The sequence below is a fragment of the Protomyctophum parallelum genome, assembly GCF_964188405.1.
Source record: "Protomyctophum parallelum genome assembly, chromosome: 16".
NCBI lineage: Eukaryota > Metazoa > Chordata > Actinopteri > Myctophiformes > Myctophidae > Protomyctophum > Protomyctophum parallelum.
In genome coordinates, this window is record NC_139711.1 from 6,059,622 (window position 1) to 6,081,882 (window position 22,261).

Below are 22,261 nucleotides of genomic sequence, written 5' to 3' on the forward strand. Positions count from 1 at the left end.
AAAGGTTTGAGTTAACAAGGCAGGTTGTGTTTATATGCGTCGTATGTATATGTATGGGTTGTAAAGTTTTATGGAGAAACCGTAATACCCAATGATCATTATGAAAGACTAATGTGTTGTCGTCTTTACTCTTCAACACATTAAGACCGGGAAAGCCTATCCGTTAGTGATGCGCGGGCCAGCCTGTTGCCTGCAGGTCCCGTGGGTTAACCCACAGGCAGGTGGCGGGTCAAGGTTTTCAGCGCGGCGGGCAAAATTGGGAAAAAATGCATTCCGGTACCTTCTTTCCCTCTCCTATTCTCTCTCTCTCTCCTACTCTCCTGCTCTCTCCGCCTGAAATCATCTAGCTTGTTAAATCTATTGCTTATTTGATCAAGTATGCACAGCTGCCAATGATATCCTCATTAGCCTATCCTGATATATCCTGACCCCGCCGCGCTGCACGGCAACTTGATTTGAATGTCCGATCATGTATACTGTTGTAGGACAGGACACTCACTGTAGTCATCGTTCAAATTCCCATGTAATGTAGGACAGGACACTCACTCAATGTCCCATGTGATGTTGTAGGACAGGACACTCACTGTAGTCATCGTTCAATGTTCTCTCCTGTATTGCACACCATTATAAAAGACAGGGAAATATGACTTGTCTAAACCGAACCTGTGCGGCGCTGAATGTGCTGCTATGGTTTTGTTCTCTCCCGTTTCATCAACTGATTGTAAACACAACGCGCACTAAGGCTGTACCCTAGCCCTGTTTTTAGGACTCGAACTTCGAACCATTCGTTTCTAATTAATTTGAAAAATAACCTTCGGGTGGGGGGGGGGGGGGGGCTTGTAGCTTGTAGCTTGTTTACAACTGAAACAGACTTCACTAACTTCCTCTTCAAAATAAAAATAAAACACTAGTTTTATTAAGTCTACTTACAGGACATTAACATCACATTTGAGTTCCTTTTGAATGCCTGTCAGATTTCTCTACATAACTGTCTCAGCTGTTGGTGCGCAGATGCGCCTTGCATGCCTTTGATCTGCCTTTGATCTACGTGCAGAAAACATTTTGACGACGTATGTGCACTGGCACACCGGTTATTCCTTCAAAACAGGGAAAGCATCTTTTTTTTTTTTTTTTTTTTAATGTTGCTGTGTATTTTCTTTCTTTTTTTCTTTTATACTCTATATTTATATAGGCGTTTTAAAATCGGCCTCAGGTCTAAATGGGTTAAATGGTTTGGATAAGGGCACTCTTCATTTTGGGAATGTTTATTTGAAAGGAAACGTCTTTTTATCTCTGTAGCCATAGACTATACACAAAACAGTGTGGACATTTGCCCTCTCCTAAAAGTTTGTTTTGTTCTTCGTAGTGACTCCCTGCGTAACCTTTTCCAAATCAAAGGCATCCATGTCAGGAAGTCCCAACCCCACCCAGTTTATTTAACATCACAGCAGCTGCAATCTGTGCTGCACTTGTACTGCTTGCTTTTATCTTGAAACCAGTCTGAACCAATTTAGTGAAATGTAAACAAAGCCACTTATTTGAAGCGAATGAATGGGAGGCTGAATGATGGATTGGTTGAATAAGAGCTTGAACGAGAGGGTGAATAAGAGACTGGATGAGGATACATGAGAGGATGACTTAGAGGTTTTTGATTGATTGAATACTTTATTAGACAGAAATGTAAACAGCACGAGCTACAGTCGGACATGTAGGCCAAAAGGATAACAAAATAGTAATGAAGTGGGGACTCGTTACTTGCGCAAGCAGAGCACGCAAGTATTGTGGTCGTACTGGTGCGAATGTGCATATGCTCGGAGGTATATATACTGATGTTGATGGTGACCTAATTAAGATATGTATCAATGCCGGGTTATAACTGGCTTTTGATGGTGACGTAATAAAGATTTACAGATTACATACATGTATACATACATACAGTACAGACATTACCTTTAATTCACCCATCACTGAAACAATTGCGTCACAATCCTAATTACATCACCATCGACGGTCAGTTATAACCCGACATTAATTACGTCACCAAATGCGCCTAAAAATGCCAGCCAACCGCAGTATAGTACTTTCAACTTACAACTTACATACAGTCTGTATATACGTTACCTGTTACCCAACCAATATTGAAACATATCGTAATTACGTCACCATTGACAGCCAGTTATAATAACCCAACTTTAGTATTTAATTTCAATGTTTTACAGAGAGGCTGAGATTTGTGTGATGGACAGTAGTTGTGCACTCTGCTTGCGCACAAGTAGGCCATGTATGGCCTACTTGTGTGCAACGCTCAAGTAGGCACTCGACACAGTGCAGATCTAGTTTCTATTGTGGTCGAATGTTTTCAATTCATCAACATGGCATAATAATAACACTAAAATACATATTTATCAAAAATATATAAAACACTATACAAAGTAGTAGACAAGAAAGAAAATGACGACGGTGAATGCCATCTCCTTTCTATGGGAAAGTGAGTATACCTCCCCTTGTGGTCTCCTGAAAGATGGCCATCATCTTCATGCCTGAAAATCCGGATTTCCAGGTCTTATTTTTTGAAAGAAGGGATGGCGTCAGACTGTGCATTCCACATATTGGTGGCAGAGTAGTAGAATAAGAGTATTGAGGTGAATGAGAGGCTCAATGGGAGGTGAAGCCAGACTGAATGAAACGGATGAAAAGGCTGGTGTCTGAACATCTGTTCTCCAGCAGCTAGTAACCCAATGAAGTAAGCTAATAGCTTTGCGGTGAGGAGAGAAGGCTTGTCAGGGTTTAACTGGGACAAAACTGACCTCATCATTATGGGCCAAGCTTTGGGAACTTTTCACCATCACATGATGTCATGCCACATATGGTTATGTGCGACACAAAAACACACCTTGGGAAATGTCATCTACTTTAATGAACAGGATGTTGTGTCACGGCTCTACAACTCACTCGTTAGATAAATGACTAACATGTAAAAACCTGGATGTAAACATGTTATCTTGAACTCTCTAGTGACAGACGGATACGCCCGCATACATGCACATTGAACCACATAATTAAGATTTTATTTTCATTCACCCTTTTACAGTGGTCTTCCTTGCATGTGATGTGAGTGCATTGAGTCAGACATCTATACAGACATTTAATTTATATTAATTGGGTGTCATTTCAACACAAAAGGAATATGTGCTGTAACATCAGTGTTCTCCTATATAGGCTCTGTCTCTCCTCACTCTCTGTGCGTCTCTCTCTCTCTCTCTACCAGGTATGACTTTGTGGAGATTGAGGACCCGACTGAGAACACCATCCTGGGTCGTTGGTGTGGATCCCAGTCCGCTCCAGCGGGCCACACGTCCAAAGGCAGTCAGATCAGGATCCGCTTCATCTCGGACGAGTATTTCCCGTCGGAACCTGGCTTCTGTATTCGCTACTCACTTCTCCCTGTGGTGAGTGCATGCTGCTTGTTGTACCACCACGGTAGTTTGCAGGGGGCATGGGGGGGTGGGCGGCCAGGCTTCTTAGTTACATGCATTACCTATTGGGGAAATGTAGACTGATATGTTTGATATCATCTATGTTTGATAATAGCATAACGAGGCAACCACACTACTAATCTAATCTAATAATTGCACTATAGTATCAGACCACTGGGAAGTTCATCAGATGGTGCGGGGGCGTTCCTCTCTGTTAAAAGCATTCAGACCATTCATTCATCAAATGACTTTTAAAATACTGTAAACATTGTTGTTTACATTATTGAAACCCGAGTGCACACATTTAATTTCAATCTAATTATATGCAGTGCTTGTGATGGATACCATTCAGGCCTAGCCTCGCATTGCGATACTAATATACCACTGCGCTGGGCTAATTCAGGCCAGTGTGTAGAGTTTATTACATCCCATAGGCTGAGGGGACGTGTTGCGCGAACGACCTGTCCCCGTTCACGTTGGACTGCATTTCGGTTCAGGGAGTGGGTATGCAGGTGGAGCTCCAGCCACGCACTGAAACAACTGGTGGAAAAATCATTTAGAGCCAAACTTTTTGTGAACTGATTCGAATGAAGAGAAAGTGGCGACGACACATCATGTGATTCACGTAGACCTCAGATGGTTCCATTTACATGTTAAATTGAATCGGATGTTATGATGAATCTACAAATCTGAGCGTTTTACCTTTTTAAAAATGCATCACAAAATGGTCTATTCTGCTGCATAGTGCACCGTAACCTCCGGGAACTATTGAGAGGCTCCGCAAACTGTTTAAAAACGGGTGCTTTGAAGTGAACGTAGTTGTTCGCCACTCACTCTTTACACCACTCTGAGTATACTGAAAATAATAATTCCCATCACTAGTCTGAACAAGTGAGCTACTGTACACACCTGCATTCTCCACTAATGGCCATTGGGGGGAGACACCACTGGTTGCATAAATAAGCCTTCCTCGATACACAATTACACATGTTCATATCATGGTCCAATTTAGAGTCGTTCGGTAGGGCAGAGGGCTACACAGGCAATTTGGACATCGGTATCATCGTCCAGTTCAATTAGGCCGCTGACTCCATGTGGTGACTTGAATTTAGAGTAAAAAATGAGTAGAGTAAAGTGATGATAAAGCATAGCATGTTATTAGGTTAGGTCTGGCTACCCTTCTGGTAGCAGAAGGGATAATATTTGGGGGAATGGGGGTCTATGGATGCAAACTAGCATTCTTGCTAAATCCGGTGTATTTTACACAGCTTTGTTGTTATAGTCTTTGCTGAGACTTGACTTTGAGTGATTTGAGTGCCCCAATTGGTGGTACTTCAACAAATGAGCATATTTAAATAGACTAATGCTACACAAAGATCTATCTATCTGCCCTTGGCTTCACCCTTCCTTAATCTCATCTCTCCTTCTCCTCATCTTTCTTGCCTCTCTTTTCATAATTCTTAAGAACACACACACACACACACACACACACACACACACACACACACACACACAGCTCTCTGTCCTGCTGCACTCCCTGACAAAAGCCCAGAGATAAACCAAAGTGACGAGTGCCATGTTTTAACCTGTCATGTTACACTTCTGTTGACAAGCTCTCGGTAAACAACCGGGCCCCTCAGTAATCTGTGGGCTCCTGGCTTTGTGAAGGTGGCCAGGAGCGGTGGACAGACCGTAAAACAAAGTGCATTTGAGTACTGTTACTTAACTAAAGATTTTGAGTATCTGCACTTTAGTACTAGTATTTGTGTTTTTTGATACTTCTGTTGTTGAAAATGTTGACATTTCAATACAGCAGTGTATTGAAAAATTGAATTGAATTGAATACTCCAGTACTTTAACTTGCAAGTCTGACTGAGCAACTTTCACTTGTAGTTGAGTAATATTTGAACAGGGGTATCTATATTTTGATGAAACTTAACCAAGCATATCGGCATTAAAAGAAAATGTGTGAACAATACCTGTACCAGATTAGCACCGTTACTGTACATATCCTCAACACATGCTTCCATTGTGAGGAGGCCATGTGAAATTCTGATATAACACTGATATAACCCAATGTGTTCTTGAGAGCTCATGCTGGAAGTTCACCGCCAGCCTACGAAAGACTCATCGAATTTACAGGAATCCTATCATCGAATGATAGGATTCCTGTAAGAACGTGTGTCACTTAAATCCCACTGATCTCAAACTTACTCTATAATCTGTTGGACATGGAAATGCCTCATGTACCACACATCATATCAGTCATCAGCATCTGCTCAGTCGTAAGGTCATGGAAATAACAGACTGTATAATAAAGGAATAAAAGTGTCTATTTTAAGACGGTGCTGTTTTAGAGCCAGTTAGAGGAGTAAGATTATAAAACGGGGATGTGATTTAGGGAGGACCGGGAGGGGAGGGGGGGGGGATGTGTTGTATTTTCTACAGGACATCACAGAGTTCTCCCTCAACCCAAACAACCTTCCAGTTTAAGAGATCTGAGCAGCTAGCATGGCTCAGTAAGAATGAGCGCTCATGCTTTCATTGTCAACAAGCTCACAGCAAGTCATGGCAGAACCTTACTGACAGAGTTCCCCCGCTCAGGAAGATGTATGTTTTCAATGAGGCAGTGAGTGTTTCAACAAGTTTCTAAATGCAGTATGTATGGCCCTGAGGTATCATGGACGCCTGAATGTGGTCTCTATACGCTCTTGTTAAAAGACGTTTTCTTATCTTGACATTCAAACTGCAATCTGGGACTTATTTTAATGAATTCAACCCGTATTTCAGCCAATCTGCATAACTAGCACTATCTGAAGTGGTTGGAGATGATCTTTCTACACTTCCATTGAGACATTTAGATCCTGCTGTTGCGTAGTACCGTAGGACACCTATACTGTACTGGTATATGTACAGTAGGTGGCAGTAAATGGTACTGACTGAATGTCATAGTAAATCTCCCCTGATCAAGCAGGGATACCTTCTGAAATATGGTCTCATGATGGAGGCCTGGGTTTGAATCCATCCTGGGTAGGACATGAAAGGACGGCTTTCTTTCTTTGTCTCTTTTTTGTCTTTTCGTATGACATATTGTGCAGTGTTGGCTGTAACAGTGTTTATAAATAACGGTGTTATATAAAGAGGAATACTTTTTTGGGGTAACGGAGTAACGTAACGAGTTAGTTTTGCTAATTATTAGTTAGTTACTTAGTTACTGTACGTGTGATTTTGCTCCCAACACGTCCTGAAGGGGCATGTGTGCCTGTGCAGCAGCAGCCAGCTGATTCATTCATGTGCTAATTAATTAATGATTCAAGCGAAATGGCGGCAAACGCGAGCTTTGAAAAACTTCTTCTCCTCAGTTACAACTTTGATAAATTGGATTTAAACGAGTAACTTGCTACGCATTGATTTGGTGAGTTAACGCAAGTGTGTAAGCCTGTAGGAAACTTGGAGCACGTTTTGAGAAACCCGTGTTTTGAAAACCATACGCAGTTTACGCACCTTCCTGTAAAGTTGTTATGCATGCTGTGAAATTTGAAGCCTCTGCACTTTTTTTACAGCCTTACAGTATGTATGATATTGTTTCCTAGCTGTGCATTTTATTTATAGGCATTAGCCTAAGCCAATATTTAGTTTACATAGTGGTTCTGTGCGTTTAATTTGTGACTGTCACCAATGTGGAAATGTCCTAGCTTGGCTAATAAGTCAGACTCAAATCACACTGCCGGCAGGCAATTATTATTTTTTTGCCAACGGCTGATTCGGTCTGGCTTATTAGCCAGGCTAGAAATGTCCTGATTGTCCTCATTTCAAAGGCTTTAGCCTATTGTAGGTCTTTGAGACAACTTGTTGTGAAATTCAATTGAATTGTATGTCTGAGCCGGTGTTTTATTTTCATAGTGGCAGCCTGCTGTTAAAATGTACTTCTTAGTCTGCGCTGATTGCGCTCAGATCGTGCATGCACAAGAGAGTGTTTAATGTCGAGAGGCCTACCCAAGTACTTTGATTTATTTTTTATTTTGCTGTTAAATTGAAATAGGCGTACATGTTTTATTTGTTGTAGCCTACAGTATATGCCCTGATTGGCCTCATTACATGGCATATTGTCTGTACTCTGTACACTCTTGATTTTCTGTCCAGGCCTAAGTGTAGGCTGGCGATTGTGGCTAATTATATTCGTTAATGAAGAAAGAGCTGTTGCGGCGGTTTAAAAGGCCGGCCGCCAGGAGCTATAAACATGAGAATTACTGTAAAAGGACACTTGTATGACGCGCATACGCAATGAATTCAGGTCCACTCCAGCTGTATGTTTTGACCATTTATTCACTCACCACACGTAACAGTTCCCAGGCTTAAGCTATACCTAAACGTGGATGTAAAGGTGAAGGTGTGTTTATGGCGCTCAGCAGAAATTGTCTTCTCCCACACTCACCCCCTCTCTCTGCCCAACGTCCATACTCTAGCGACAGCCAGGTAAACGCCATGATATCAGTGTGGCAGTGCCCCATGCAGACCCAGTGAACATTAAAGTGACATATACCTTACGTCAATTATACTAGCATATGAGACTAAAGGAATACTATGGGCTGTATTTTGTGTGTCTTAAGTACCAGGTCTTATTACTTAACTTAAGACCTTGAGGTGATCAATGCCATTTGGCTATTCTGAGTAGGGATGCACCGATCCGGCTTTTTGGCATCCGATACCGATTTCGATACATGGGGGTCCAGTATCTGCCGATACAGAGTACCGATCCGATACCCCCCACAGAAACGTAATAACCTATTAAGCTGTATGCCTCACTGTGTGGAGTCTGGAATCATTATTTTGTGTAAGGCTTAAACATTACTTTCCCAACTTTGTAAAACAAAATGTAACAAACACAGATATAAATGCACTGAATTATTTATTAAATAACTGTGCAACAATTAGACCAGGTTAATGTGTGCGCAGGCTAGGAGGGTAGCCTGGCTGCATTCCACATGTTATACTGTCAATACTACACTGCTGTGTCACAGAGGAGGTAGAGTTGTTTTCATACTGTAATTACACATAATTATCGGATCGGATCGGATAATGGATCGGCCACCGATCCGATACCCGATCTAGAATTTTAGCCTGGATCGGCGCCGATCTCCGATACGAGTATCGGATCGGTGCATCCCTAATTCTGAGTGGCCAAAGAGCATTGAACCACGCCTCCAGGTCTTAAGTTAAGTAATAAGACCTGGTACTTAAGACACGCAAAATACAGCCCTAAGGCTCCTACAAGAGCTGTAAAGGGGATATTGTCTATGGTGTATGTATATCATTCTTATTTTTAACCATAGAATTAAGTAATATGGGCCGTGATAAGGCGGCGCAATGGCGGCAGGCAGTAACACAGTGTAACCAACTTGCGCAAGCATTCGAAAATGGGTTTTAATTGTCGACTCGGGTAACGTAAAAGTAATCAAAAAATCATCAAAAAAAAGTTAAGCCCTACACACAACGGGTGCGCAGCGACGCGGCACAGGCGTTGCCGCGCGGCAACGCCTGGAAAATAGAACGGTGGCGTATCGGAGCGTCAGGCGAGGCGTGAACGCCTTTTCAAAATAACGGAGGCGGCTGTTTTGACACGCGGCGTTCGCAGACGGTGTGTGTAGCCCTTTACTTTTCTCAGTGGGTAATCTTGTAATATAATGGGATTCTTTTTAATGGCAGTCATCCAGTAACATATCGAAGTAACTTTAGAAAGTAACGATACTGATATTGTGTCACAATAATTGTGAGAGGCAGCTTCTTTGGCCTCAGCACTCAACAGTTTTTTTTTGCTCTAATGTTCGATAAGAGACAAACAGGAAATCGAGGAAGAGTTGGAATGAAATGCAAGACAGATCGCGATTGGGTTGGCGACGCAAAGGGGTCAAAAGCTACTAATTGGCTACCTGCAAGTGTCACTTGTTCTCGCCACACTTTGGGCCGATTCATACTCCTATTTTAGAGCCGAATAAAAGTCGTTCGGCGCTGTAGAGCCTACAATGTGACGTAATTTGAGGTTCGGGGGCGGGTACCGTCCTAAAGTCGGCTCTTCGGTGCTACTGAAATTTTCTGACGAGCTGAAATCATTTCGGCACTACAGCGCCGAAACAGAGGTAAAATAGGAGTATGAATCGGCCCTTAGACTTCTCAGACATGTTCAGAGATATTCGGTCAAAACAACAAGAAACCAATTCAACCCTGAAGTCACCAACCTTTGGCCACCGACAGTTACACTTGGGGGCAGAGAGGAATGTGTGTGTGTGTGTGTGTGTGGGGGGGGGGGGTGATTAAGAGAGAGAGCGACCATGACACAGATAGAGAGAGACAGAGAGAGATAAATGAGGAAAAGGTGAGATTATGGGGCGTAAAGGAGTTCTTTGGCCTCTCTCGGTTCAGATGGCTTCTGCTTACAATCCTGCCCTTACGGTACTGCAGCATATGCTACACTACGCTAGCACAGCGTGCTGCCAGCAGTGACTGCAGGCCCATGCCACGCAGGGGTTTAACCCATTCTGACCGGGCACCCATTTTGGTGTTGGCATCATGTTATGCTTTAGCTATTTAAAAATAGCAGATCTACAAGCTCATATCGCGCCACCGAGTGGCGCGATACGAGCTTGTAGGTCTGCTATTTTTTGAAAAATCGAAGAACGACTGACATTTTTAGAATCTGATCTCAGGTCAGAATGGGTTGATCAGACCAGTGTGTGTCCGGCGGAAACCTCGTATGAATCTGATCTCAGGTCAGAATGGGTTAAACATAAACCCTACAGTAATTCCTCTTCTTCACCACTTCCATTAAAACTGGGCCAGAAGCAGTGGGGGCTTTGGCGTGTGTGTGTGTGTGTGTGTGTGTGTCATTTTGAAAGGAAAAGGCTACAGTAAACAGCTGAAGCAAGGAGGTTGTTAAAGCACTCAGCGAGAAGAGATGAGGTCTGTCGGAATGGGGACTGTGGGCACGACACAAGCTGAACAAATGTCACTCTCTGGCAGCTGACCCCGGTAATCCTGCCTGAACGCACACACACAGCGTGGGCACACACACACACACACACACACACACACACTACCCGCTCTGTCACTGTTCATTTTATTCAAGACATTTATACAGTCAATTGCAAGTTGCTTATTGTAACTGGATTCTGTGCCATTTTTTTAGAGCAGTTTTTTGCTTTATTTAGACCAGCAAACTGAGGGCCAGTGTTAGTCAAGGACATGTAACACAGGTCCCCCCCCGCGCCCTGAACTGACCCTCGGGATGGCTGGTCAGCTCTGCTGGCACGCCCCAAATCTGTCAAATTCAGTCAAAGTCACTCATCAGTCATCATAGGCAATGAGCTTCAATGTCTTAACCCATTTTGGGCAGGAACCCCTTTTGGTGTAAGCATTATGTTGTGCTTTAGCTATTGAAAAATAGCAGATCTACAAGCTCATAGCTCGCCACCGAGTGGCGTGCTACGAGCTTCTAGGTCTGCAAAATAAATAAATATCGAAGAACGACTGACATAGAAACATAGCTTTTTCAGAAAACTGCCGGGATGTAGAAGACATTTTTTGAATCTGATCTCAGGTCAGAATGTCTTAAATGTGAAGTGAGCATAGAGGATGTGATGCAGCCTGTTAGTCAGGGCATTGAAGGAAGGGGGAGAGCAGATGGCAGAGCCTCGCAGCGCCCCTAACGAGTCTCAAAGCTGGCACGGTAAAAATGGAGGCCTGTTTTTATACATCGACCTCAATTACAGTGTGTGGGTTTTGTGAAACAAAAAGGGCTTTTCACGCACAGTGGACCTCGTCGCTTCCTCGAGGTTTTTCTGGTGCAGGGAAGTGGTTTTGTGCTCCGTGTGAAGCAGTGGATATTGTTTTGCAAGAAGGGCTCCCGGCTATTTTGGAGTTGTCATCTCAACACAGTGGGATGAACCTTCCATTTTGGTCCCCATAAATACATCCGTGTGGTCGCGCCTTGAGAGAATAAAGGCATTTGACAACGAGGTAATCACACCCTTGTAAACTAGCTCCATAGGATGGTGGGGTGGAAGGTGGGGAGTTGATGGTGATGTAAGTTGTAACCCTATTTTTTCCTTGATTTGGCCTTCTTGCCTGCGGTGAATACATAAGCAGTCTGAAATTCTTCTTTAATCAACACCAAAACAGCAAGACATTGGACTTCACTCCTTTGCTTGCACGCCACCCTAGTGAGCTGTTACACTCATACATGTACTGTAGCACGCCACCCTAGTGAGCTGTTACACTCATACATGTACTGTAGCACGCCACTAGTGAGCTGTTAGACCAGGGGGGCAGTCAGCCAGATATTTCGTGAAGCCTCATTTGAAATCGGTAGTTCATATAATGGCCTGTTGTGGCGCTGGACTGGACCCAAAAAGCCCCATAGCTCCATAGAGGCCCATGTATTTTGGCCCAACTTCACCTAGACTGTATTACCTTAATAAACATGGTCATGAATACTTTCTTCTTCCAGTCACTAGTTTAAAGTCTCATTTCTAATGTCATAATATTCTTTTTGGAAAATTATGGTCCCATTAATTAAAAAAATGACCATAAAGAAAAAAAAACATTGCGTATGTTCTGAGGGGCGTGGCTACCGTTACAGTCTATGATCGGGATTCCCCTCCCACTCGAGTCAAAATAAAAACCAACGGAGAAGAAGGGGGGAAGTCCCGCCTCGTTGTCTGGGCAGCCAATGGCCAGCTGGTCCAAAACGGAGCCAGCCAATGGCCAGCTGGTACCAAACGGATCTAGAAAGATGGCGACTTACATCAGGAATTACCATATTATTACAGGCTTCATTTTACGTTCATGTTAGACCCGGCGAACGCTTTGTCCATAATTTTTTACAGTCTATGTGTTAGACTCATAAATGTACTGTAGCACGCCACTAGTGAGCTGTTACACTCATACATGTACTGTAGCACGTCACCCTAGTGAGCTGTTATACACTCATACATGTACTGTAGCACGTCACCCTAGTGAGCTGTTATACACTCATACATGTACTGTAGCACGTCACCCTAGTGCTGTTACACTCATACATGTACTGTAGCACGCCACCCTAGTGCTGTTACACTCATACATGTACTGTAGCACGCCACCCTAGTGCTGTTACACTCATACATGTACTGTAGCACGTCACCCTAGTGCTGTTACACTCATACATGTACTGTAGCACGCCACCCTAGTGCTGTTACACTCATACATGTACTGTAGCACGCCACCCTAGTGCTGTTACACTCATACATGTACTGTAGCACGCCACCCTAGTGAGCTGTTACACTCATACATGTACTGTAGCACGCCACCCTAGTGAGCTGTTACACTCATACATGTACTGTAGCACGCCACCCTAGTGAGCTGTTACACTCATACATGTACTGTAGCACGCCACCCTAGTGAGCTGTTACACTCATACATGTACTGTAGCACGCCACCCTAGTGAGCTGTTACACTCATACATGTACTGTAGCACGTCACCCTAGTGCTGTTACACTCATACATGTACTGTAGCACGTCACCCTAGTGCTGTTAGACTCATGCATGTCCATTCTAAAACAAAGTAGGGTAGGAACCAACGTGAACTCCTAGACAAATGGACATAAAAAACAACAACTTAAATCTTTCACCTAGAAATGTTAAACTAATATTATTGTGATATACACGATAATGACCTGTACTTAAAAGTAATTCAATATAAGTGATTGAAATAATCCCAAAACATTTAATTTGTAGATTAACTTGGGCTACAGTGATGAGACATAGATCAGTACTCCCCAGTCACTGCTTGGAAATATGATTATCATACTGTACGTACACACTAATGTACCTTTTTGTCCTTGCCAACGGTTATTCCTCATCAAATGTATGTATATTTGCAGTCCTGTGAAAGATGAATGCATGCTCATGAATACAGTATTTTTCACTGCTGCACATAAAGTGGCCGTCTGGCTGACTAAAATCTGAACACCCTGTCACCCTTTAAACCTTCATTTTACGGCCTTGAGGACTGTAATGAAAACATCTTTTCATCTGCATATGGTAACCAGTAAAACAATGGTAGGAACAAAAGGGCTACTCATTTCTGATAGCAAATACCTCGGTTGCATATTGTGCAGACCCTTCAATTATTCCTGAGTAGAAACACCTCTTGGTTTTTCCTTTGATAGCGGCGGCGAGCCTGTTTGGGAAACTTTCTACCAACTGTAGTTGCATCTGGATTTGGGAGCTTTCTCCCATTCTTATTTGCCTCAAGAGGTCCATGCTCAATTTCACTGGAACCTCAGATGCACCTTCCTGTCTAGGTCAATCCACAGATTTCTCAACTGGACTGTTGTCTGGGCTCAAACCGGGCCATTCCAGGACTCTCATCTGAGCACTGAATGTCTCACCACAAGGTCTCCTGGCTACGCGCTCCTCTTTTTCCTAATAAAGATCCACACAGCCTGCATCCAATTGGAAATACCTTTTACGATGGTCCGGGGAATAGAACAAAGTCTGTTTTGGTTTTTCAAGGGGTTAAAGATGAGATGAATGTCAGTTACAGAGATAAAAGTCTATTGAAGATAGCGAAGTTGCAATGTAAAAATACGAACCTAATCTCAGGACATCTCATGTGTCAGTGCTGTTTGTTTATTGTAATGTCATGGTTTTGGCAGATCTGCTTTCATTGATTATTGTTTAACATGCATTGTCATACTGTAGATCAGAACTTCAGTGATTTGCTCAAGACACTGAACCCCTTCTAATTCCCAGTGAAACAAATCTGTAAGCAAGCAAAGATTCAAACTGATGATCTGTGTAGGCCTAACCTCGCCCACCAGGCTTTCCACCACCTCTGAGGAAAGCCTGGTCTCTGTTTCATTTCGTTATATGATCCGCTCGGGAGCGAATGATATCGTTACGTCATGTTGTAGTATTGTTTTGTAGTCGACAGGCAGGAACAACAAACACAAACTTCCTTTTCCCTCAAACCGGAAGAATAACAATAAAAGCTCTCATAGCCTGCAGCTTTTATTGAGAAAAATCGGTTTGAGGGAAAATGAAGTTCGGGTTTGTTGTTCCTGCCTGTCGACTACAAAATAACAAAACAATACTACAACATGACGTAACTAACAATATCATCCGCTCCCGCCCGGATCATATACCGAAATGAAATGGTGCCCAGGCTAGTGTAGGCCTACTGTGTTGTACTGTGACATTCTTTTCCTTACCCACTAGCCCGCTAACCTTCCTAAAGCAGCAAGACCCCCTGTCACACAGAAGCAGAGCAGCTGGACAGCAAGACAGAATACTGTATGTGTCAAAGTTTTAGCTTTTAGACCACGTGAGTTATGATTGGTTCGCTTGTAAATTCATGGTATAGGGGGAACCAATCGGCGTCTCTCCAGCTTTAACCATGTGAACCATATCATCCCATATTCTGGACATGGCAGGCAAACATTTGCCGAAAATAGCACAACTACAAAGCTCAACGTGTTGCAATGCTCCAACCGATAGGCTCGGCGTGAGGCGGTCGGAGAGGCGGTGTTCCAGAACCGCTGATCCGACAATGATGGCCATAGAGATCTGGTTGTCCAGAACACACATGTCCACATATACTGATGACATCAGGGAACCATATGAGCATAAAAGGGGACGGACTGTACAATATATAAATAAAACAGCAAGACCCCATAAATTATATGTGTGTTCAAATTATGACGTAGTGGCGTCATAGGCTGGCCTGGCCATGAATGGCACAGAACTGCATGGGCATAAAGGGGACACAATATACAGACGGGTACAACGGGTACTCTGAGGGTATTTTATAACGGGGTGGGGCATGCTTGCATCACTCCCGAGCAGTCCAGTGCCCACTGGTAGGCCTACTTGACTTCAATCACTACAACAATTATAACATTTTTAACCAGTGAGCATGACCTTTGCACATGTACACTACGAGTGGTGTGTCGGAAAAAGACATGGGTCGGTCAACATAAACTTTATCTCGGCATTAATTTGAAGAATAGTGTCTTCCTTCTAAATGTTAATTTGTACTTCAAACAATTCATTAACAGGCCTACGCTATTAGAGAGAGACACATGGGAACGGTTTACTTGACATTAAGAGTAAAATGAGACCACTCAAGCCATTTAGAAATATGCATTAATGATCGTGTCAGGATCACAGCTGCCATGCTGGGTGTTTTAGTGGACACATGGTTATGATCCTGATGAACATCTGCAGTTTAATGCCCCCCATCGAAACTGACACCCCTCAAGTGGCAATCTGATGGATTAAAAGTATCTATTCAGCCAGATAAAAAAAAAAACATCGCTTCGAACCGAACACTGATCTCCAGTTGTCTTTCCTTTCCATAGTTATGTGTTGTGTCCATCAACTTTCTGTCAAACCTTACAATTTCACTGACTCCAGGCCAGTGGTTAGACACGGTGGTCTAATTTTAAGTGCATTGTTCCTAAATAGCTTATGTGGGAGCTCCCATCTCCTACTTACAGCGTTATGGACAGCATTTTGATCCGTCTCCAAATGGGCGCTTGGCTGCCGCATCTGAGGCTCTGAAGCCAGGCCTGCAGTGCTGTTCCGTCAACGTTTTCAAGCTGTTAACGGTCTCCAGGCCTCTCGTTCAGGACTCTGCCAAGACTTTCGTCTAATAAGAATCACAGTGCGTTCCTCACAGCTCTGCCCCTGGAGGAGATCCTGTAACGTCTTCTGAGCTTTATTTCAAACTGTGTTGTTCGATCATACTGTCAGCTTGACAATATTTTCTATTAATATTGCAATATCAAACAATTTGGGGCTTTTCATGTCAGTAGATAGCGTGCAAAATGAGCCATAACACATCATGCAAAGTGGTTTGTATGTGGCAGCAGCATCATCAGAGTTGGTCAGAGATCTTTGTTCCAACATGCTGCTGTCACGAACTGTCGTTTTCTGGCCTGTGGTATAGCTGGGTCTGTTCTTTGCTTAGTATTCAGTGCCAGCTCTGAGGTGAGGTTTGGAGTGGGAAGGAGTGCTGACTGACTGTAATTTCCGAATGTAGCCTATTGCATGGAATTATGTTGTCACAGAGTGTGAATGTTGGTTCCTGTTTGGTGGCTATTATTTGCAGTGACAATGACAGCTCACAGGAACATGATCACTCTGATAACTTAACCCTGTCCCTCTCCTGAGTCAGATTGAGCTGAAATATCTTGTGGTTTTCCACTTGCTTTCTCTGTGTTCTATGCTGTGTGGCGGCTCAAAGTGCTCTGGTCATTTCTTCTCCATGGTCGTCATCCTAATAAAAACAAACATCTGTCCTCCCGAGCGACCCACAACCCACAGGAGTTAATCATCCCCAAAAATGACTCTATACCAGCCTTAACGGAACGTCTCTTAACCCATTTAGCGCTAGCGTTTATTGAAAAAATAGGATCTAATTCACGCCAGCATTTTTTTAATTTGAGCTCTTATTTTGAAAAGCCACAGTTCCAGACTTCCGGTAGGGAGCTTATCCTAGGAACTTGAACAGATCCCGTTCAACTGTTGTTTACAATGTGGGTCCATGCCAGTGCTCCTCATCGCCGGCTCTGTGCCGTCAAAGAAACGCTGTTTTGACCAAAACGCCATCTGGGACAAGGAATAGGAGATACAGGCGATTGAAAGAAACGGATAGAATGGATTATTATGGCGACGACGATCTAAGATGGGCGATCCAGTGCTGTGCGTCTAACACAGCTAGCTAACCGGCTAACGTAAGTAGCATTATGGCTCGATCCATCGAATGCACTATAAAAGCGCAATTGACAAAGGTCTTCGGCAATGGCGTTAAGCGTTAGTATCAAAATTAGGCTTCAATTGAAAAAGGACTTCGGAAATGGCGGTATAAGTGTCAATGATTTGAACGTCAATGTATGCATTACAGGTGTAACATAATGTAGGTGTAGGTGGACCCAGAGAGAATCAAATAGTTCTAGCAGTAATAGTTACATGCTCTACATATTGAGCTACACAGGGAATGGAAGTGAACCCCAAACTCCGGCAATGCCTTGCTATACACATGTTTGTTATTCCTCCATTACTTTTGCTTGATGTTGAATTTAGTTGTAATAGTTTCCTAGACACACTGTAATCTTCCAAGAATCTGTTTCTCTTCTATGCAATTGTTCCTCCAAAAGGCTTCCGGGCTCAGCTGAAGTGCGTCATATTTTCGATGATCAAACAACCTGCTTTCTCTCTGCTCATGCTCCCATGACGCCTTGTACGTGTCAATCAAATAGTATTTTTTTCTATCAAAGAAAAGAGTCACTCTGCCAATTTAGCAACATGTATTCATGCAAACAACCCTGACTGAGGGTTTCGGCATGGAGTGTGTCCTCTTGAGTGAAAAGAATGGAGGGATTATATCTCTCTCTCTCCCTAAAGGTGACGGAGAGATGGAGACATGTTGACATCTGGGACTCACTGGGCATCACACAGCCGGGTGCAGCAGATTAGGTCTTTTAAATCCCCTTGTTATTACAGTAATTCCCACAGGTGTCGAGGTAGTCCGTGGCTGCCTGCTGTGACCTGAAAGGTCAGCTTGTACAACCGACAACAGAGCTACCTCACAGGGGACGTTGCTCGCTCATTAATACAAGTCTCTCTGGGTGAGAGCGGTCCAGGCACAAACCACATATAGGCTCTAATGCAGCCTCTGACGGCGTGTTGTGGGTTCGAATCCTGATCCCGACCTTTGCTGTGTGTCACTTCCCGTCTCTCGCTCTCCCCGTTTGCTGTAGCTCCACTACCTACTATCAATAAAGGCGGAAGTTTGAGCTCTTCTGCCTCTTCTGATTATAAAACTTATATTCTCCCCTCTCTCTCTCTCTCTCTGCTTGTGGTGCAGAGTATGTCAGAGCCAGAGGTACCAGCAGGGCTCCCGTCATCCCAGCAGAATGTGGAGGATCTGTCGACGGCCGTGGCAAGTTTAGGCACAGTGGAAGAGGTCCTCAAGTACCTGGAGCCAGAGCGATGGCAGTTGGATATGGAGGAGCTGTACAAACCCAGCTGGCATGTCCTGGGGAAGTCCTTCATCCATAACAAGAAAGCCAGAGGTAGGACATTCAGTATAGAATACAGAATAGAAACATATGTTTTAAAAATATATAACATAATGTACAGTACAATGTATACAATTTATGTTTGAGTGGCCAAATATATTTACAGGGTCAGAAATCTAATCTAAATGTCTTATTTATTTCAAGATAGTTACATTTTCCCTGTGCAGGTGGTGGAATTAATTAATTGTTTAAAAATTACACCTGTGTGAAGTGAGGGGTGCTCTTCAATCACAATTTGCCAATCACGGCCAATCACAATTTGCGTCCTCACTTTTGTCTTCAATATTTGTGTTTACATAATGTTTTACACAATGTTTGTGTTTACACAAACACTCAAAACTGGCTATTCATTAATAACTTTATTTATTTTATTTAATAATAACTTTATTTATATAGCACCTTTCTAGGCATGAGCCACAAAGTGCTGCACAGGAATAATAACAAGAAAATTCACAATAGAAAAATAGAGAAACAAATAAGTGACATGATCTATCATAATGAATGTAATAAACAAGAAATACCCAAAGATCAGTAAAAGGCAGGGGAAAACAAAAACAGTTATTTATAGGAATGCTTTTTGAAACAAATGGGTTTTTAAAACGTGTGAGGGAGTCAGTGAGGCGAATTAATTCTGGAAGCTCATTCCAGAGCTTTGGTGCTCGGATGGCGAAGGCCCGATCACCCTTTGTGACGTAGTTCGCAGTACAACACTCAAAGCTGGCCATTCATTGTCAATGGCATTCAATGTTTGTTAGGACAACGTTTGTGTTTACACAAACCCTCAAAGCTGGACATAGGAGGTGCTAGCGGTCCTCAAAAAAAAGCAAGATACAACTACAGTAATTATGATGGGACAGATTGTGAATTGAATTCTGTGAATGGGTGATTATTATTATTATTATTATTATTTTTTTATTAAGCTGAAGCAGATACAGGCTATGAGAAAATACATTCAAAGAGCCTATCAATGACCTGCAGCTACTCAGTCAGGCGTACAATATGTCTAAACTGATTGGATGAATGACAGTCCTTGAGCTTTGTGGGATTACAGTCACACACTGAGGAGGTGTTTGTTCAGCCTCTTCTTGAAGGCGTGAACACTGCTAGATGCAATGTCTCCAACAACCACAGGGGGAAGGCTGTTCCATGTCCTTATAGCAGCGTGGAGAAAGCTCCTGTCAAGGCATTTGGTGTTTGACTTGGGGGGTTTCCAGGGCGTGGCTTGGTAGTACTCTCCGGGTGATTCGACCTGAGGTGATTCCAGGTGATTTTAATGATTTCTTTCTCCCGGGGGTCTTTGAAGTAGGAGCCGACCTCAACCTGTTGAGAGAGGAGGTGCGACTCTACAGCTGCACGCCCCGCAACTTCTCCGTGGCCCTGCGCGAGGAGCTGAGGAGGACTGACGTCATCTTCTGGCCGAGCTGTCTCCTGGTGAAGCGCTGCGGGGGGAACTGTGCCTGCTGCGCCCATCGCTGCTTCGACTGCCAGTGTGTCCCCACCAGGGTCACCAAGAAATACCACGAGGTAGGAGCGACAAGGGGGCTGTTCTCCATGCTGCAGTCCTGGAGAAGGAGATGACATCAGCTCTTATAATGAAGTGATGATTGCTCCACATGAACATTGAATTCATTTGAAAGAAGCATTTTCATTTAGTTGTTGAGAATTTCTTTGGAGACTTTTTTTGACTAGCGCTGTCGTCGCCCATGAAGTGCTTGAGGATAATTTTTGATCTTTGAAGTTGATATTCTTTGTCTATTTCCTGCAATGTATTTTACTTCAAACCATATTTACCAATTTGGACGGAATAAGACTGAAGTGAAGCGAAGCGAAGCTTAATTTATACTCCCATCATGCAAAGTTGGCAGCATTGGCCGTTTCAGCACATAGTGCAACCAAGTAGTCTCAAACTTTGACTATATTGCCTTCCGTTTCTGCCAGGTTCTGCTGCTGAAACACAGGAGTGGCGTACGAGGCCTGCAGAAGACCATGACCGACGTGGCCTTGGAGCACCACGAGGACTGTGACTGTGTCTGCAAAGACGACTGGGACTGATCTCAAAACCCGCCGGTCTGCCGGTTCCGACCGGAATCCCACGAGGACAGTGAGAAACGAAGCTCAGCATCCCCCCCTTCCCCCCCCCCCATCCCCCACCACCGTCAACCCCAATCAACCCCCCCAGCCGTTTCCTGTCCGGTTCCATCGGGAATTAATGAGATCAGGCTGAGCTTCCTGTTGTTCCTTTCACTAATTGGATGATAGAAAGTCAGAAGTGAATAAATCTTCCTGATGGATCAGGCTGCTGTGGGTTTACCTGTAGTCCACTCCGAGTGCCTTCAATAGACAGACGTACAGTATGTACATAAGGCCCCTGGAGTGACTAAAACAGTGTTGTTATCTAAGAACAATTATTCTATCCCATCCTCTGAGAGGTCAGGTGCCACATGGGCTGAGAGTATCTGGAAGAACAGATAGCGTCCGTTTTTATCCAAGGACCTTTTTTGGATGAACCACGGACCAGTCCTATATACATGGAATCTTAAGGAGCTTGGATCAGGTCCATGCAGACTGGTGCGTTTTTCAAAGAATAAATAAGAAAAGGGTGGAAAAAACACCCGAAATTCGCTCCGATATTCAGGTCAAAAAATGCAGCAGTGTGCAGGGACCTTGACAGATTGAATCTGTCAATGAGTGATGAAGTTACAGCATTGGTTGGCCCGGTTGGCCTAGTAACGGACAAACCAGACGCAGAGCAATCATCCCTCCAGACTATGGGACCAAAAATGCTTGCGCTGAAAGAATATGGTGAATAAAATGATCACTATTTCACAATCCAACAAAAAAACATTGTCTGATTGAATTTAAGAAGAAATGGGCCATGTTGCTCAGTCTTGATTCATTATATCTATACAACAATGGCTGGTTTAAAAGTGTAATAATATTTGGGAGGGAAACGGTTGCTACTGTACGTGGCTGCTACTCTGTCACATTAAACAATCTGATTGGCCACTTCCCGTACGGTCATTTCAAATTAAACGCTCTTCAGCATTTCAGGTATGGTTTTGTATTTTTATATGATTTAATTCTCGTTCACTCGCACGCACGCACACGCATGCACACAAACATAGGTCATACATCACAAAACAATAAGGCTACATATCCATTGAAAGTGAGGAAAACGCTAACTTATTTCCATTACTCAGCCATACTGCTCTAGGTTTGGACCTAGTTTGGTTCCTGGCCCTAGCTTCTCCTCAAAAGGAGGAAAGCCTATTGATTACTATAGTTCTAACTCCTGTTCTCCCCAATGAATGGATCTGTGGAGTATAAAACATTCACAGTACACCGCTGAACTGCTTGGTTAACGTGACTGATGTGTAAATATTTTCTTTTGGTTTATTCTTTATACTTCTTTCTACCAAAGATTCTTGTGAAGATCGAGATAAAACCATGATCAGTTGGACTCTGCGTCGATGGAGTCTTCAACACCTGTGTCCAATCAACCACCTAACGAACCCAAAGTACTTCCAAGCACATTGGACATTGTGGAGAGCCTATTGGATATTTATTTTGTTTAATGAAAGGGAAAAGAATGTCCAAAAGATGTGTCCTTTGTACAGTAGTTTTAGTTTTGTATTTTCATTGTTTTCATTTTATGTTGCCACATAT

General features: G+C 43.3%; 1 protein-coding gene across 2 annotated transcripts in view; it reads left to right on the forward strand.

Annotated features, from left to right (window-relative positions):
• Window positions 1-21,397, forward strand: part of pdgfc (platelet derived growth factor c) — a 63,704-nt gene extending 42,307 nt beyond the window's left edge. The window contains exons 3-6 of one of the 2 annotated variants that reach the window (XM_083786564.1): window positions 3,269-3,449; window positions 18,382-18,589; window positions 19,899-20,119; window positions 20,534-21,397. In XM_083786564.1, the coding sequence (XP_083642690.1) occupies window positions 3,269-3,449; window positions 18,382-18,589; window positions 19,899-20,119; window positions 20,534-20,647 (724 nt within the window). In that variant the 3' untranslated portion in view covers window positions 20,648-21,397. The remainder of the gene's footprint in view (window positions 1-3,268; window positions 3,450-18,381; window positions 18,590-19,898; window positions 20,120-20,533) is intronic. The other variant, XM_083786565.1, reaches the window with a different exon arrangement.
• The last annotated feature ends 864 nt before the right edge of the window (window positions 21,398-22,261 follow it).